Below are 20,328 nucleotides of genomic sequence, written 5' to 3' on the forward strand. Positions count from 1 at the left end.
TTTTCATTTTTGGGTGAACTATCCCTTTAAAGTCCCCCTGTAGTCACAATTTTTGTCCCTTAAAACTCATCTTTGATCATCAAAATGAATTATTTAAATGTTTTTCTTTTGAAAATAACTTTCTCATGCCTTAAAATAGTTTGAATGTAACTCTACACCCTTGCCTCATTTACTATACACGTATCTATGAATACACAAATTAGCCCCGCCTCCACTCAGTCACACCAGCCAAGGTCTCCTGATCCACGGATGATGACTGATAAAACTGTTTTTACTAGCGGACAACTACAGTGGATACTGTAACATTCGTTGAAGACTCGAATGTAGCCAAGTTTGTGATTCCAGTTCGCGCCCGCGAACGCCAAGAATGGACGCCAATGCGGGAGAGGTGGGTCTGACTCCGGGCTACTTTTACACTGTTGTAAAATATATATAACCCGCGGAGGTTATTATTCAAGTTAGCGGTTCTAAATACAAATAAATAAGCACTAATAGTACATGCCATCATGAAAATAGTCAAAAATATCAACAGCTAGCAAAACATCTACAGAAAAAATACCAGATTGACCTGGCTACCTTCTCACTAGAGCCCCTGCTATACAGTACAGTTAATGATATGCTAATCACAGGATCCTTTGACGTGATTGGTTATTGATTTTTGTGACATAGCAAAAAAAGGGCTGTTTCAAACCGTGTTTCTAGGACTGCCATTGGGAAAGCACAGTTTTAAGGAGAAAATACTCAGCAATGGTGTTGATTTAATGGATTGGCACATTTTGTCTAAAAGCATATTAAAAAACAAATAAACAACATAAACTTGATTTTCACTACATGGGGACTTAAATACAGTCCAAAGTGCTTCACCGGCTACACTTTTCTAAGGCTAAACTTGCAAAGATATTTCTAAATCTAAATGTGTAACAAGACCCCAGACGCCATCTATCACATGTTCGTCTCTCGCCCAGATATACCATGTCCGCTTATTGCTATTTCGGTCACTCCAAGCCTCGCTGCCTGTTTGTAAAAGGTTATTGCATTTTTGTTCTTTGTGGTCAAAAATTCCTCAATCACACAGCTATAGAATCAAAGATGCCAAAAGATGATATGCATTCATCATAAATCTTTAAATCATGAGAACCATTTATAAATCATATGTGACCCGTGCTGGCAAAATGAGCTGGAATGTGCACGGTCTAATTTTGAGCTACAGGCAAAAGAAGTGAAAAATGTCGCTTTTGGTTGAATTGTGAGGTTTTCACAAAAATGAGTTCATTAAGATGCCTTCTAGTGATTCCAATTCTCCAAATAGTAATCAAACATCTAAAATGATCTTTATTTGTTCATTTTCTGAGAGGAGTACCTTTTTCCTCTGCTCCCTTCTGGACGACTGCTGCTACTTTTCACCACAAGTTCACCGCAGCATTCCAGCATTTTAAATATTCATATCGAATTCTCGTTGGCATGAGTCCGAACCAGTGAAATATGATTTTCAAACCCATGCTGATGAAAATAAAACGATCACGTTGACTGACATTTGTGCGCGTGCATAAGATGCGCCCCTCTCTAGATTTCTATAGGAGTTTAGAGAAATTTGTTTTCAAATGAATCCTGTCCGAATCTGACAAGTTTGTTTTCTCGCACTGCTTCTGTAAAAATTCCAGAGCAAATCCGCTTTTCTTTAAGCAAAATCAATGCCATAGAACTATTCAAGGTGATTTTTTTTTTTTTTTTTTCCTCCATATCGCAATATATATCGCAGAAAAAAAAAATATTGTAATGTGAGTTTTTTTTCCAATATCGTGCAGCCCTAATAGACAGACAGAACATGAATGATTCAGGCAGTGTGAATCTTTATTTTAGAATATTATATTAATATACAATGACTTAATTATTCAGGCAGGCTATACCTGATAACTGTAAATGTCATAAAAATACTTGTTTCATGTGTATTGAGAGCAGAAGCCATGTTTTTACAATGTGAATAACACTCTAGTGATTTAAAAGGGGTTTAGGAGCTGCTTTTTGCATTAAATGCTTTGTGAATTAATCTTAGATGAAAATTTCCTGAAATTAGGAGTGACGCCCCTAATTTTTAAGAGTAAAAGTTGCTCCTAAATGTCCATGTTAGGAGCTACTTTGAGCTTTAAAATTTGAGAATATGTCCCCAAATGTTTTGTCATGTTTTTAATCCCTATTATGGATTTTTGAAAATTACCTTTCATGCAGTGTGTAACATTCATGCAGTGAATGAAAACATCCTGCAAAGTTTTAAATCTGAAAGTGCACCGTGTATAAAGTTATTGTCTCTCAAAAGAAAGAGTAGACTCTGAATCATTAAAATGAGTCGTTTTTAAAATGAATCCCAAGCCGTTTCATATTGCCTGCCCACTTTTTGCGCGCGCAGACCTGGGAAAACTTGATTTTCATGTTGGTCTGACTGAAAATGCAAATTCATTCTTTGCCACTAGGTGCTGCTTTTGGAGAGTTAAAAATAGCGGTTTCCTGGTAACGCTGTACACAAAGCAGCACACTCACAAATGCTGCTTTGGAAATGGAAATGAAATCGACCAATCAGACCAATCACCGCAGATTAGCATCACACAAAGGAGGGGTTTGGAAAAATGAATCATTGAGCGAATCGTTTGGGAGTCGTTGATAACAAAAAGAGAGAGATTATTTTCTAGAATCCTTTTAGTGAAGGGATCTCCAACCCTGGTTCTGGAGAGCTACAATTTTGCAGACCTACTCCAATACACCTGCTTGTAATTATCAAGTAACCCTGAACACCTTGATTAGCTGGTTCAGGTGTGTTTAGTTAGCGTTGCAAAGGGGCAGAGAATTTCAGATACATTTCCAAAAACTTTTTTGTACTGTTGCCATGTCTAACAAGCCATGCCGCTCTCACATTGCACATGTTTTCATGCAGTGAAAAATACATCGCAGAGCAAAGAGGAAACTGACAGCAGGTTACTTCTGGTATGAAACAAGGTCTCAGCTTTCAAATTTTTCAAACAATAAATACCATTTTGTGGCTCTTTAATGTGTCGTGACAGATCACTGTAGTGCCTCAGTTCAAGCGGCATGTGAAACGATTGTCTTTTCATATTTACTTAAAACATGAAATAAACATGAATGAACATTTATATCGTATTTTATTTCAACCGTGGAAAAATGTCAATACACACGATTTTGTCAAGTTTAAGTCCACCTAAATCTAGGCTACTCTGCTGTCTGATTTGTTTGCCAGATAAGATGACAAATGTGGCATTATGATTGGTCAGATCGCCTGTCCATCAGGCTCTTTGCGAAGGGTCAATTGGATATGCACAAAAATCAGATTTGGACTGACAGTCTGAACAAGGCTTAACGCACCTTGTAAGGTCTTGGGGAAATATAAAGCTGATTATCATAAGCATAACAGTGGAAACTGATTCCATATTTTCTGATAATGTCCACTAGTGGAAGCATATACAGTGGGGGAGAAAAAAATCAGAGATTGAGTTATCTTAAACAAGTAAATCGCTTATCTAATCTCCCCTCTTTCTGCTATGTTTTGTTTTGTTTCAGGCAGGCACGCACAGACGAATGGACATCTAAAGATTATCTCTTAGATAGCCAATTAAACTCTCTACCTTTCTTGCTCATTGCTTTTACTCAGTCTATGAGTGTATGCACATGTTTGTGCTGGTGGACAGTAGACTAGGCTCTTCTGTTTTAGGTGAGCAGGTTTTAGTAGCAGAAGATTCTGTTGTCCTCTGAGACCGCAGTCTATTGTGCTACAGGGCCCTGGAGTTCTGAGTTTCTTTGAGGACCGCTCAGGAATCAGCCAAATGGTTATTTTGAATCGTCTGTCATGTAAGGCAGCACATTTTCCATTTTTAAACCTGAGTATTACCAAAGACTATAGAATACCCAAGACGTGTCACTTGTATAGTTTTGAATGGGGAAAAACACAACGCTCAATATGACCGCTCAATCGCATGAAGCCCCGCCTTCTGAATGAAAGAGACAATTGCTAATCTGTAAAGTCAGCACGTCACTGCAGCTGCCATTAGAAGTCCTGGTTGCTATAGAAACAGTCGGCGTTCTGAGACCTGCGCAAGCTTCTTTTTTTTTTTTTTACGTTATTTGAGCAAAATATACAACATTTATGTTGCACAGTTGTTGTCAGATTTCTTTGGTGATTTAAAATATGAAATTTAATCGTAAGCTTAGTGAACAGTTTTGGAGAATTTGGTGTTTCCCCATTCAAAGAGATAGGAATTGCACTTGCATGCCCGAGAGGCGATTCAAAGATGGCCGCCGAGTGACATGACTTGCCTTAAAGGGACTTTGGTATTACTTAACTGAAAATCTGAATTCAACAGCCTCTGCAGCATCAGATACAAGTAATTCATATGGTCCGTAATAGTGGTCCTGTTTTCCACACACCATGTCCTGCTTATTTTACTTTAGCTGTTGACATGACCGTCAACCAGAGACTGAAATAGCTGGTGTAAATGGTGTGAGTGGGAGATCAGCTCTTGTTCCTGCTGTGAATTATTCAGCTCCATTCAGCTGAACATGCAATTCACCTCCTAAACTCTCACAGCCTGCTAAATGCTTCCATGTGCTCAGGCCAGTGTGAGCCTGCTATTGTAACTCCATTTTGATTTTCTTTTAATTTAAGGAGATTTAAAAGATCATTTCTGCAGTTTACTTGCTTATATAAATTTACATATACATATTTGCTTTTTGTGATCGTTGAACCTTGATTTGTTTTGACATGCGACCTTTCAATAGATGTATAGAAACAATGTAGGGTACAATGGAGCTAAAGGCGCCCCCAGGGTAAAAGGCGCCTTTGGTATTATTTTCATCTAAACCACTAGATGGCACAAAAACATGGCTTAGCACTTTCCAAAACATTCGCTTTTCAAGATGCACGTGCAGATTTGTCTGATCTTTGACGCAATCGTGTGCAGCAGCACAAAGTTGATTCTGTGCTTGCTTGATGTAATATTTCGTTTTTTAAAATGTTGTAGATTTAAGTAGCAAATGAGAATCGCTAAAATGAATGCATATATTTTGAGACAAAGGTCTTCTTTATGATTTTCAGTTTTGCTTGAGATAATTAAAGCAACAGTGTTTAAATAACGAAAGTTATACCCTATACCCCTGTTGTACCCTATAGTGTAATAATGTTACAAGAAGAATGCAATGAAGTATTCAACAAGTTTTGGTAACTAGTTCATGTAGGGGCACTTCTCTTTGTGGAAGAGAATATGTTTGGTGTGGTGGTTTTCCTTTTCCTCTGTTGTTAGGGTGGAGCTTGGTGTGGACGAAGCAGACGGTGATGACTGTGGTGCTTCGAATAGAAGATTTTTGTCTGTCGCCATTCATGATTAACATTGGTAGAAGAGGATTGTTGTTGTAAACTACAAGGTTCCACCTCAGTTTAATTCAAATGTGGATGTGCATTACTGAACTGGAAATAAAGAAACAAGCTTTCACCATGGTTGTCACTTTATCACAAACAGGAGAGCAAAAGATGACGCTCTAGAAATGTCCACAGGTGATTTGAAAAAGGATGACGGTGTGAAAACAATTCTTGACAAGTTGAATTCTGTGTTTTTAAAAGAAGAAAAAAATCACCAATGCGATGCATACACTGAGTTTGGAGGAAAGATGGCACCGTTGAGTTCTGACACAACCGAAGTGAGCTCTGATAATATTCGTTCAAATATCCTCTTTAGTGGATTTGTCAAAAGGGCTGATTTCTTTTTTGAGAATGAGTGAGAAAATTATTTTGCAAAACCAACATGTTCCAGGAAAATGAGGGGGGAAAAAAGACCAGTTGAGGCTGAACAATCTACCATGGATGCTTGCACAATCACCGATCATCAACCCTCTTGCACATATCAGATTTTCTTACTTATTGTATTTTAAACCCTGTCATGGATAGATTTCCCCAAAATAACCCAGACCTCCCAACAAGCAATTTGCAAAGACCTGGGTTTTGTGGATGTCTAGAGATTTATTTATTTTTTTCACCCAGTTTACTTTCTTTTTAGCACAATATAGGTATTACTCCAGAAATGAGGTCCTGCAACACTAAACAAAGCATCTGACAAGTCTTTGAACTATTCAGTCATTGAAATAATATTTGATAATTATTAAACTTGTGACTAAAAATACTACAGTGACAACATGTACGCTCTTTTTTTTTTTTTTTTTTTTTGATTCAGTGTCTGATTCTTTTTGAATGTTTTTACACTAAAAAGTGATTGCCCCTTATCCAATAACTGGCTACAACACCATTATTAGAAATAACTGCAACTCCACTCCCTGTACTTATTTATATATGTTTCACACTAACGTGGAAGAAAATACTGCCTAAGCTCTGACATTTGTAGGCTCCAGATCATTGTCTCTCTGTGCTTCAGTGCATAGATAGATGGCTTCTTCTGGATTTTTTTATCATATTTATTTATTTTTTCATCATAGTCCCTTTCTTTCAATAATGGCAAGGTGTCCAGGTCCATGATGCCGCAAAACATCCTTAAATTGTCACACTACCATTATTGTACTTGGCGGTTGGTGTGAGGTTCTTCTTATGAAACATAGCATTGGCTTTGGATTCATCTGTCCATAGGAGGATCATACAGTATGTCTGTATTCATGGTATACTATGTGATGCATCCTAGAGCTTTCATTAGAAATTAATGACAGTGGGGATGAGAGGGGAGAAAGGAAGGCCAAGCTGCAGTATATGGCAGACAGAGCCACTGAAAACTCTGTTGTAACTCAATCCCAGTAGGACGGCTCATTGGATCACCTTTCTCTTATGTGCATGTTTGTATGAGGTGGAGAGAATGATAGATACTTACATTTATTGTCCGCACAATTAATCAGAAAAAAAAGACATTTAAAAAAAAATACTGTTGCTACAACATAAACCCTGAGAAGTAATTGGGACTGCTTAATCAAAACAGAAGCCTACTAGTGACATGGCTTATTGTGGTGATAATAAATGTGTGTGTGTGTGTGTATGTGTGTGTCTGCGTGTATATAGTTAATTCTTTTAAGATCCTGGAATCTGATTGGCCTAGAGAGTCTTCCAGGAGTGTGATATTTCATGAGTATCAGTATACTAATCAGTCTTAATTGGTCCGTAATTGGTGTAAAATGAAAATGAACAATCAGGATAATTTATAATATATATATTTTTTTTTATTCTTGTGTCCAGATTAATGTGCGTGTGACTACTATGGATGCGGAACTGGAATTTGCCATCCAACCCAACACCACTGGCAAACAGCTCTTTGATCAGGTAAGTGTCTACATTTAAACTCCACTGTTTTGAGTTTAATGCTAATTTACCAGCCAGGACCTTGCTTTGTGTTCCTCCTCAAACAAATGTTTTGTTTTCAAATGTGTCTTATTTTGCATATTTCAGAAATGTCATTGTTTCTGTTGCTCTTTTAACAAATGCGTTTTTTGTTGTTGTTGTTGCTTTTTTCAAATATAACAGTAAAAACAAACATCAGACAGAACACAATGGAAAGCTTCTTTGTACTTTATTAGGCCGCTCAGACCGCTGACTTTTGAGAGCTAGCATTTAAATGTTTCACCAGGTGGTTCATGTTAACCAGCTCCTGGTTCATTTAAATGAAATATTTACTCATTCAAGCATTTCCCTGATCGCACCACCATATAATGAGGAATTATTTGAAATGCAACAATATTTATGCGCTCAAAAACATTTCAGAGCTTCACAACACTTACTGAGCTGAACTGAACCAAAACTGACTGCAGCTGAATAATGACACGGTTGTCTTGCTACAGCTGCCTCATTTTTTAATTTTTGCATTATTCATTCTGGTATTTTCCTTTTTAATTCTAAAAAAAAGCTTTGAAATAATCTGTATTGTATAAAGTGCTATTAGAAATAAAGAGTACTTAACCTGACCGAGGGTCTTGCACAATGTGCAATTCAGTCTCCCAGAGGGGAGTTTCTTAACTTGTGCTTTGAATGTATTTTGAGGGGGGAAAATGACCTCACCTCAAAAAGCTTCCTGACCTTATTGACTGATGTGAACAGGGCTTTCTGAAGAGACCTTTCCCACTATACGTGTTGAATGACTGTTGCCTGTTTAGAGTAGCATTTGGTTCTTACATGTTCATTATTTTATTCTTATTTATCTTCATTTTGAAGTACTCAAAATGTATGTATGTGTATATACATTTGTGCTCAAAATTATTCATACTCTTGGTAAATATAAGGTTGTGAAAATAACGCCACATTTATCTATTTTATCTATTTATCTATTTGATCTGTCATTCAAAAGTGTTTAAAAAAATCAAACCTTTAATTTAAGCAAAAAACAAAAATGGGGGAAAATTACATTATGAAATGAATATTTTCCTCTAGTACACAATGGCCACAATTATTGATACCAGGTGTGTCTCACTCGTCCTTAAAAGTGAAGCTGCGGGCTCTATGATCGCCCCCTGGTGGCTGGCTGAAGTACAGGTCATAAACCCCGCCCTCTCCATGTAAAGGAATGGGATTTCAGTCAAAATAAATAAATAAATTACACTCCCAATACAATTTTCCGAAATGTTTTGGTCATTTAAGGTAGTTGTTATCACGCTGATATGTTCAATTGTTCGTTTTTGTGATGCATTTGATTTTAGCTAGTAATTTGATGCTATAAAAACGGGGCGTGTCATTATGGTTGATTGGATCTGCGGGAGTTTGATTCCGAGGCTCCACCTCTGGCTCTGGCTCCAAATGAATCTCTGCTGCGCAGACACGGGCTCCAAATGACGTCATTTACTCAAGATGGCATACGGCCATACTGAGATGTATTCGCTTCACTTTTCTATAGTGGAAGGAAGCGGAGACGCGTCATCCATCTTTTTTTACAGTCTATGATTGATACCCCTAAAAAATTCTTATGATTGACGTATATTCCTATTCATATTTGCATTTTTTTATCACACCAGGGTGACTAGGAACATGAAATTATCTAGGAATATAAATATGAGGGGAAACAAAGGCCAAATTCCCTTAATCATTGATCACAATGAGTAAAATCAAAGAATGTATTTCTGTTGTGCAGCAAAAGATTAAGTTTCACAAATTAGAAAGTGGCGGTAAGAAAAGAGCTAAAGCATTAAAATTTCCCATTTCCACCATCAGGGCAATAATTAAAATTTTCCAATCAATAGAAAATGTTACAAATCTGCCTGGAAGAGGACGTAAGTCTATTTTGTCTTAAAGCAAGGTGAGGAGGATAGTTTGAATGGCCAAAGACGCTCCAATGATCACAGCTGAAGAATTGCAGAAAACAGTTGAGTCTTGGGGTCAAAAAGATTTATCAAAAAAATGATCAAACAGCACCTACATCACTACATGTTGTTTAGGAGGGTTTCAAGAAAAATTCTAGAAAAGAAAACACTTTCATCCAAAAACAAACTCCAGCATATTCATTTGCTAGACACTACTGGAACTTCAAACGGGACTGGGCTCTATTGTCAGATGAAACTAAAAAATGAACTTTTTAGCAGCAAACACTCAAGATGGGTTTGGTGAACACAGGGATAAAAAAGTATCCCGTGTGTACAATGAAATATACTGCTGTATCTTTAATGTTGTGGGCCTATTTTTCTGCCAGAGATCCTGGATATCTTGTTGGCATCATGGCATCAAGGATTCTATCAAATACCAACAGATAAAAAATTAAAAACTGACTGTCCATGCTAGAAATCTTACAATGGGCTGCGGTTGGATCCTCGAACAGGACAACGATCCACAAACAAACAACAAAATCAAACCAAAAATGACACTGAGAACAAAACCAAGCTTCTGCTGGCCATCCCAGTCCTCTGACCTGAACCCTATAGAAAATGAGTGGGGTGAACTGAAGAGAAGAAGCACCAACATGGAGCTGGGAATCTACAGGGTCTGGAGTGATTCTGGATGAAGGAATGGTCTCTGATCTCTTGTCAGATGTTCTCCAAATTCATCAAGCATTATAGGTGAAGACTCAAGAGCTGATATCTTGGAAAAAGGAGGTTGCAAAAAGTATTGAATAAAAGGGTATGATTAATTGTGGTCAATGTGTTTTAGAGAAAAACATTTATTTCATAATAAGATTTCTCTCCCATTTTAAATTCTTATTCTCCAATGAAAGGCTACATTTTTGTAAATTTTAAAATAAAAGATCAAAAGAATTTATACAGATTTATTTTCACAGCCTCCTTTGATCATATTTACCAAGGGTATGAATAATTTTGAGCGCAACTGTATGTATATGCATGTATGTGTGTATATGTATATCTGTGTATATTTATGTTTATGTTTATGTGTGTGTGTATATATATTTGTTTGTGTGTATTTGTATGTATATAGGGTAAACGTACTTATTAAGCTCACCAAAATCTACATTGAGACATTTTTAGTGCACAAGATAATGGTTTCAGTGCAAAAGTTGTTAAAATAAAAAATATATCTCTCTCACAAAAATATTTAATTTTATTTTAAATAACAAAAGCATTTCAATTAAGATGTACGTCATTTAATTCAAAAAGTCTGGCTGTGCTTAATGGGTACATTTTTGTACCCTTTAAGCACACCCCTGTTCCCATTAAGCTCACATGTTTTATTAAAAGAATTCTTGTTTATTTTAAGGAATTTTTTTTAAAGAATAATTGTAAAAATATATATATTTTTTGAAGGTACAAAGTCAATCACACACACAAAAAAAAACAGAACACTAAAGTCAAGCAACAAGGCATTCAAGTCAGTTATATATTCATCGTGAAGTGTCATCTAAGCACATTGCAACATCTATACTAGTCCACGTTCAGCTAAGTAACACATTCAAAAATCAAATAGAACAAACCAATAAAACATTTAATTCATGGGGATGAACATAGAAACTAGTCTCATTATGAAACTTCTTTTTAAATAGATGTCAACTTATCTCTAGTCTCTTATGGCTGGAATACACTACACGATTTTTCCCCCGATTTTCCACAGATTTACAGTCTGGAGAAGTTGATGCTAGTTGCCAAAGATCAGAGCCAGTCTGTAGATTTGAGTCGACTGATTCCATAGAAAATCGATTAACTTAACTTAAAGTGACAACCATCAGTTTGTTTATGAAGTAATTACATAGAAGTTCAATGTGGAAGAGCTTAAAGAGAGCACACTGAGCTTAATTGGAGCAGCAACAATTTTTAATGTAATATTGTAATGTAATATTTATTAAAATGACAGGATTTTGCTAAATAAATAGTCTAGGTCATGTATTAAGTTCATACATATTTTAATATGAACAACTATTATTAACAATATCTATGAAATTATACTTTTTCTTATTGATGTCACACTGAAGCTGTGTGATTTTCATAGTCGTGTACCCTTTAAGCTCACCTTAAAATAACATGAAGTCTTTAAAAATTACAGCACTGTAAAACGATAGACCAGTAATAAACTGTCAATTTATAATATTATGGATGTAAAAGTACAAGCCAGTAATGCCTGTGCAGTAATATGTTAGCGTAGCACACAATCTTATACAGCTAGTCAGCTAACTGTGTTCTGTAGCATCTGCGCTGCAAATATGAATAGGAATATACGTCAATCATAAGAATTTTTTAGGGGTATCAATCATAGACTGTAAAAAAAGATGGATGACGCGTCTCCGCTTCCTTCCACTATAGAAAAGTGAAGCGAATACATCTCAGTATGGCCGTATGCCATCTTGAGTAAATGACGTCATTTGGAGCCCGCTGTGTTGCTAAAACTATCTTTTGGATCTAATGTAATTATTTCCCACATCCAAGTTCCAGGTTATAATATGCAAAAGAATGAACATTAATCTCTTAATTTTACAATAAGTAGTGAAACTTACCCAAAATAAAGGCTTAAACATCTAAAAAAAATGCACATTTAAGGGGCTACTCTTTTGGTGAAAGTTTTTAGACCGCTTTCAAAATGGCCACCATACTGTGTGAACATATGGAGACCCATATCTCAGTGTGCAATGATCTGATTGACTTGAAATTATAGGAGGAATATAGTAACAAACACATCAATTGGTTAAGACATCAAGTATGATAATACATTATTTGTTGTTTTTTGTTATCTGATCTAAAAAATGTAAGTGTGCTTAATAGGTACGTTTACCCTATGTGTGTGTGTGTGTGTGTGTGTGTGTGTGTGTGTATATGTGTATATATGTATGTGTGTATCCTTAAAGGGATAGTTCACCCAAAAATGAAAGTTCTGTCATTAATTACTCACCCTCATGTTGTTCTAAACCTGTACGACCTCCGTTCATCTTCGGAACACAAATTAAGATATTTTTGATGCATTCTGAGCGTTATCTGACCCTCCTATAGACAGCAATGTAATTAACACGATCAACGTCCAGAAAGTAGCAAGGAAATCAGTAAAATAATCCATGTGACATCAGGGGTTCAACCGTAATTTTACGAAGCTACAAGATTACTTTTTGTACGCAAAAAAAAACTAAAGTAACGACTTTAGTAACGCAGCTGAGACAGAATTGCGTACACTGTTTACGTTCAGTGGATACTCTCCAAAATGTCGCTAGGGTGATGCGGAGGAGACGAATTGTTGAATAGTTGTTATTTTTGTTTTCTTTACGTGCAAAAATGTAATCTCGTAGCCTCGTAAAATTACAGTTCAACCCCTGATGTCACATGGATTATTTTACCGATCTCCTTGCTACGTTTCTGGACCTTGATCGTGGTAATTACATTGCTGTCTATAATGCCGTGCAAAGGCAAAAGACCGTAACTTCGATTTTGGTCGAAAATGAGTTATTGATATTTTTGGGACATTCAAGACATCCTTTACCATGTGCATAAGTATCTTGAGTCAATTTCATTGTTTTTCTGAGAAAATAATGGGTGGTCTCAACTATAACTTTGAAAAGCCCCCGAGAAACCAAGGCAGAACACTGTATAACACGTTACCGCGCTTTCGCGTTGTTTGGAACGTTCAAACTGAGTTACGGCGTTCTGCCTTCGTTGAACTGCACGTTAAAGTGAAGTTATGGTTACAGCTTGTAGTTATACGGTGTTCTGCATATTTTTATTTTTTTTATTTATTTTTTTTTTACTGTCCATTTAAAGTCTGCCACATTTAAATTGCAATCTGTCCAGCATAAAGCACAGTTTTCAGTAACAGTCTCATGTGCATACAGCCCGCAGAGTAGTTTCGTTTTGAGTGAAAACAGGGCGGAAAAGCAGGGAGGTTTTAAAAGAGTGCTAAGGGAAATATAAATGAATATATTAATTTAATTAATTATATGAATGTACATCTGAAGGTTCTGACTGCCTTCAGAAACGATTGGATGGCATTTTGTTTTTATTTTCACTCCATGTAATACCTAAAAGAAGTGTTCTTAATCGCAATGCTGCTTTTTCCATGGAGTTTACGAGTTTCCATAAGCGCCACCTGCTGTCAGAGAGTGGATTTACAGAGACTTATATTTACATTCAGCCTGTGTGCATTTTCTGTCTAGCCAAAAACGGACCCAATTTTTATGCTCTGCTGTAAATTTTGACCGGTTGATGAAAAACAAACTTATGTGGATTCTGCACATTTAAACAATTCAGATAAGTTATCTAGAATTATTTATGGAGCAGATAAAATACATATAATCATTTATTAATCAATCATCGGTCTGACTTAACTTTTCTTTATTTAAAGGCTGAAATGTGAGGTTTACCTTTTTATAAAACTTTTTCAAAGATTTATTTGAAAATTTACATTAGATATTTGAACATGCTATTAAACTGTTGTTAGTCAAGTTGTCATTTAAAATCCGAACATCATTGGTGATGTTATTGTTTTAGTGATTATGCAAACAAAGTCATTTTATTTGTTGTTTGTTGATTTTTAAATATAAAACTTGAAGTGATTTATGTGTCTGTACTTTTTGAACATCTTCAGCACATTTTAACAATACCGTGATAATACTGGTAACCATGATCATTTTGGTCACTATACTCGTGATAAGAAATGTTCATACTGTTACATCCCTATGTCTAGCATTCTTTTACGTTACTGAGCATAGCAAATAAATTGGTTGCAAAACGGTCACATGTTTTAGCCTACTTTTAGTCTGCTTGTTACGGTCAAAAAACAACAACCATTAATACAGTCACATTACTATATGCAATAGCCTATATGAGATAGCCCATGATCACTAGATTTTATGCAGGTGTTACTGTAACGATTTTGTAAATGGTGATCAGCAAATATTGATAATGTGGAAGTTACTGCCTTTTGCCTTGATGTGACTTCTCACTTTTTGCAGACAATGCAAAAGCAGAGTACAATAACTTCAAAATAGGGGTAAAAATCTAGTCTGAGTCCACAATTTTTTTTAATGTAGATTATTTTCATTACTAAATCATCCAATTGCCAAATTTCCAGTGTCCTACCTATAATTAATTTGGCTGGACAAATACAAAACTTTAAAGTCATTTTTCTCAGTTTCACACTCAAAGATTCAAAGGTCTTTTGCCTTTGTAGGGCAGTATAGGAGGGTCAGAGAGCTCTCAGAATGAATCAAAAATATCTTAATTTGTGTTCCGAAGATGAACGAAGTTCTCACAGGTTTGGAACGACATGAGGGTGAGTAATTAATGACAGAATTTTCATTTTTGGTTGAACTATCCCTTTAATATTGTGTAGTTGAATTCATTTAGAAATGGTAACTTCGATGTTAAAAAAAAAAGTCTGTTTCATATGTTGATTGTTGAATAAAATTCATTTGTTCATGGTCATCCTGCAGGTGGTGAAGACGGTAGGTCTGCGAGAGGTCTGGTTTTTCGGTCTGCAGTATGTGGACAGTAAAGGCTACACAACGTGGCTGAAGCTGAATAAAAAGGTAAGGCTTTCCATCCCACTTTTCTATGTCTCTTGCTGGTACTGCTGTTCTTATTAAGCCACAATTCCACTACACCTCAGATGTGCAGTTTTAACTGGCTTCCTGTTCAACAGCAGAAAAAAAAAAAGGACATTGTTAAAATAGTCCATGTGACATCATTGGTTCAACCTTGATTTTATGAAGCTACAGGAATATTTTTTTGTGCAAAGAAAACAAAAATAACGACTTCATTCAACAATTTCTTCTCTTCCGTGTCAGTCTTCGACTCGCATTCACGAATGCCAGCTCCTGGGTCAGCAGCACTACACGCGTGCGTTGTGGTACTCTTGTGAACACGCGTCGAAGTAGTAGCTTGGATACTTGATTTAGGTTTTATATGGCATTCCAGTAGCTCAAACAGAGTGTGGTGCTAGCAATGCCAAGGACATGGGTTCAAATCTCATTTCTCAGCAAATGCATGAACTGAAATGTATACCTTGCATGCAGTGTATGTCGTTTTGGATAAAAGTATTTGCCAAATTTCCTAAATCAACATTTAATGTGTTTCTGTGAAAACTTGGCAGGTGACTCAACAGGATGTTAGAAAAGAAAACCCTCTACAGTTCAAGTTCCGGGCAAAGTTTTTTCCAGAAGATGTTTCTGAAGAGCTGATCCAAGAGATAACACAACGTCTCTTCTTCTTACAGGTATTGGGAAACCTAGTCTCCACACACTTGCCATCAAATTGCATGCATTTAGTTTAGAAAATGACTATAATATATTGTTAGGATGGATATGGAGTAATTTCAGTGGTGCTGAACCGAAAACAATATGTCGTCATTGTAATTTTTAAGTCTTGAAAAAACAGAATTCTACCATTTAGCATACTTGATTTTAAGGAAGGGCAATCTTTATATTGAGAGTAAATCTTTTTTTTTCTTACAGAACAGTGCCAAATGATTATTACTACCACAATTTCACTGATCATGTATATATGGAAGTAAAATAATGAGATATGCATTTTAAACAAAGAAAAAAGCATGTTAAAAATGCATAGCATTGACAGTGCTTGATTAGACAACACGTAGGGCCCTAGCCCCTAGGGATTATTCTAGGGATTAGGATTATTCGTATTATTTTCCGTCAAGTTTTGGGGCCCTAAATTTGTTCAAAAACTCTTGAAAATTTGCACACACCTTGGAATAATCAGCCATTATGGCCAGTCTGAAGTAGAGATCGACCGATATATTGATTTATCGATATTTTTCCCGATATTTAAGCATTTTACCATAATTGGATATCGGTTTTGTAATATCGGATTCACCGATAAACACTTCTTGTGGGTGTTTTGAGAATTGCGTGCAGGATCGTCATTGCAGCACGTCTGAGGGGAGACAAGACAACAACGGTGTGCACAGGTTGCCTACTTGATTTGCTGTAGTTAGTAAACTTTATTTAACATAACAGCCATCAAATTAGATGTACTACATAAATGCCTGATATGCAGTTTATACAGCTTGGCTCTAAGAAATAGAAACGAACTCACAGAGTCACATAAGATAATCCGTCAGTCTGTCCCAATAAAGACTTTTGCCTGAATTAAATAATATGTAGCCATGAATGAGCGCATTTTGGAAATAAAAGTGCTGAATTTAATTCTCTCTCTGTTGTCTATGCTCACCGTTCACTCAGCGGTTGATGCTCAGAAAATGCTCCAGCACGGCCACCGCATGTAACTTTTAACAAGATTCACTTGTTTAAAACACGCTAAATTATATTAACATTTACTATATAACCATTATTTCGTTAATAAACATCTAAATAAATACATCGCTATGGAAATTATTTATGATCTCCGCAAACGATTGCAATTTGAGTAGGCTATAGTTCTGTGTAAATGCATAGATAAACTGCACTGTCAGCAGGCATTTCATGATCTAGAATGACAAAAAAATATTAATAATTCTGATATAACATACCAGTTGAGAAATGCAATAATAATTATATAATTATATTTCAATACTCCAGAGAATATTATTCAGTGAATTAACATTATCCAGTGAATTATTCTTTACTCTTTAGCCTATTAAACAGCTTATAAACTTAAAATTGTAGTTTAAAATGAAGTTATGACTCCTGTCCTATTTATTTTCTCCATTTGAAAATGAGACATTCTACATTTATTTAGCTTATTGTTAAAATCAGTGTTGTGTCATGTCATGATTATGAAGGTGTCATGTCAGTCTTATGCACACCCCTTCAAGTAAAGTGTAACCAAGTTTTCTCTCAGAGCAGCTTTGGTGATGTTTATGTAGATGCTGAAAACACCATTAGTGTCACGTGTACTTCAGTATGTAGTAGATAAAACGGCGCTACTCAGAGACATGCAGAAACAAGCAAATTATTTATATAGCAGTCTCTTCGTGCTTCACAGACACACATCATATCTACTTTTGATTTATCCATCCATCAGATTGCACGTTTTACGTGACAGCCTCGTTATACTGTAATAGTCCATGTTCACGACTGCACCGGGATTCCCTCTGCATCACGGAAATCATACGGCCTTAATTTATAACTTTTAATAAATGCGACACACCTTTATCTGCGCGGAAGGATGGTGTCCGCGAATATGAGCTAAGGATGTATTGCCTGCTTTTGCAGCCACTTTGCGTCCACATTTTTTTCAAATTGGATCCGTCCTCAAGGACAACCCCACGTTGGCTTTTTTTTTAATCCCCCCCCCAAAGTATTCCCAGACTGCAGCAGAGCGGAAATTTTGTTCATTTAAAAAATTGTGTGTATATATATATAATATTATATGCAAATGTTTACGGTATGATAACCGTGCACGTTGAAACCGTGATAAACCATCATACTCGTTCCAAGCCTACTTATATTTATATCATGTAAAACCCTTTACAGTTGAATTGAAAGATTGAGCACAATTATTAACATGGCAAACAAGCTGTAAGTATGGAGAAATGGCAGGACTCCGACTTTTGTTAACAGCCCCACTGCTGATCTAATCCTGTTTACTTTAAATACTCCCGAGTAGGTTTGTGGTTATTGAACTGTTGCTATGACAACAATTTTTTTTCAAGATGAGTTTCGAGGAATGGAACAATCCAGGATCGTGTTGAATTGTCATTTCTAGATAACAAATTCTCAAAAGAGGAAATGGGCCCAGATCAGACATGGCATAATTAAACTGTTTGTGCTGTCTAGGTGAAGGAAGCCATTTTGAATGATGAGATTTACTGCCCTCCGGAGACAGCAGTCCTACTGGCATCTTACTCTGTTCAGGCCAAGTACGCCGACTACAGCAGAGACATCCACAAGCCCGGTTACCTCACCAATGACAGGCTGCTACCACAGAGGTGAGCCAGTCTTCTCAACACAGTAGTACAAAAGTTGGATGTCCCCCACGTCAGTAGCTCGATTATTGTTGCAAATGTAATAATCTCTCTTTCTCTGCTATGATTTATTTCAGATTTGTAGTTCAAAATGGTACACAAATATAAGCTACTTTCAGATTCAGAAGATGAGGATTTCAGGGTAGAATTTTTTATTATTTTTTTTTTTTATACTTCTGATACTCTCATGCTTCAGTACACAGTGTAAAACTGAACCCAATGCGTCATAGCAGGCTATAATTAAATGTCCCTGTGCCTTGGCAAGCCTTTAATGGCCTCTTGTTGAATCACCTTGCAAAGCACAGTGACTTACAGACAGTTGAAACAGTGGAATATGATAAGGATGTGGATATGATAGGATTGGTCAAGATACTTGACTAGGTCATTATTGAGTTTGACTAGTTTCTGCAGCTTTTTTCTAATTTGTTTTTAGAAAAATTGCTTATAAAGAGGCTTTTTTTTTGGAGATCCTTTGCATGCTCTTGGGCCATGTGTCAACCAAAGCCTTTTTAGCCAGCTGAAAATGCAGCAAAAATTCGGACAATATCGATCAAGTATTATAATATTAAAGGCTCTAATACAGAGCGGCACAAATCGCTTATGCACATCCCGTACGCAGAATGATGCATTCTGTTGTAGCAACATTGAGTCACCGCATGCAGCTCTTCACAGTGAAAGGTTCAAAGCATAAATGGAAGTGATATTGATGCGTAGTGTATTATATCTACGTGACAGTTTGAGTGTTTTAAATTTCAGTTACTCTGTGTGTGAAGAACAATTCATAGACTTTTCTACAACCATGTAACATGGTTGAAAAACAGCAATAAACTTCAGCAAGATGAAGTCCTTTAATGTAAAACCATAGACCTTTATCTACAAATCAAGTATAACAGTAGGAACAGTAGTATATTAATTTGGGGAATCGGAATCCATTTATCTGGAAGTATGAAACAAATCTAACCCCATACAATGAAACCAATGCAAACAGCACTTTTGTAAGACTTCCCCTGCCTTCAGGAATTTCAGGTCATAATCTTTTATGTGTTTGTGTAATATATTTTTACACAACAATGATGATTATTTAGTCCATTTTCTGACCCCCTACTTTGATACCAGACTGATTCATCATGTGTTGTGAATATTATTATGTAGAGTTTTGGAGCAACATAAACTGACTAAAGAACAGTGGGAGGACAGAATACAGACATGGCACGAGGAACACAGGGGTATGCTGAGGTAAGGCTTGACACACAAACACATGCACAGAGTACACACAGATTATAATACAAGAGCGTACTTGGGGCAATGGTGTTTTCAGTCCCCAACTACACACACTGTGAAGTTCACAATGCTTAATAGCAGTATTTATATTCCCAGCATGATTGTATGTTTACAGAGAGGATTCTATGATGGAGTATCTGAAGATCGCTCAGGATCTGGAGATGTATGGTGTGAATTACTTTGAGATCAAAAATAAGAAGGGAACAGAGCTCTGGCTGGGAGTGGATGCTCTTGGTCTCAACATTTATGAACATGAAGACAAGTAAGTCTTACACTGAAATGTCTCACACTTGCTTTATGTATAAACTGAATATAGTTTAAAATGTGATTTATTACTGTGATGCAAAGCTGAATTTCAGCTGTTTTGCAGCTCAAGAAACATTTCATATAATTATCAATGTTAAAAACAGATGTGCTGCTTCATATTTTTATGGAAACCGTGATGCATTTTGTTCAGGCTTGCTTTGATGAATTTAAAAGAATAGCATTTAATTGTAGTAGAATTTTTTTGGAACAATATAAAAGTATATACTGTCACTTTGGATCAGTTTTATTCCTAAAATATATATTTTTTCAATTATTAGTTTTTTCAAATGGTTTAATAGATGAAACATTATTGTTTGTTTGTTTGTTTTTGTTTGTTTGCTTGTTTGTTTTGAACTGTAGTTTAAATAATCGTTTCTATGGCCATTTTATGGTTTAGGATGTTAGCATATACATTTGGAGTTTCA

The 20,328-nt window shown here is 36.1% G+C and overlaps 1 protein-coding gene across 2 annotated transcripts in view; it reads left to right on the forward strand.

Annotated features, from left to right (window-relative positions):
- LOC131539333 (radixin) overlaps positions 1–20,328 on the forward strand; it is a 58,098-nt gene that overhangs the window by 20,936 nt on the left and 16,834 nt on the right. For both annotated transcript variants that reach the window (XM_058773866.1, XM_058773858.1), the window contains 6 exons: positions 7,229–7,312; positions 14,826–14,921; positions 15,485–15,607; positions 18,129–18,280; positions 19,469–19,552; positions 19,713–19,859. In XM_058773866.1, coding sequence (XP_058629849.1) covers positions 7,229–7,312; positions 14,826–14,921; positions 15,485–15,607; positions 18,129–18,280; positions 19,469–19,552; positions 19,713–19,859 — 686 coding nt within the window. The remainder of the gene's footprint in view (positions 1–7,228; positions 7,313–14,825; positions 14,922–15,484; positions 15,608–18,128; positions 18,281–19,468; positions 19,553–19,712; positions 19,860–20,328) is intronic.

This window comes from Onychostoma macrolepis, chromosome 01 (assembly GCF_012432095.1).
Source record: "Onychostoma macrolepis isolate SWU-2019 chromosome 01, ASM1243209v1, whole genome shotgun sequence".
NCBI classification, from domain to species: domain Eukaryota; kingdom Metazoa; phylum Chordata; class Actinopteri; order Cypriniformes; family Cyprinidae; genus Onychostoma; species Onychostoma macrolepis.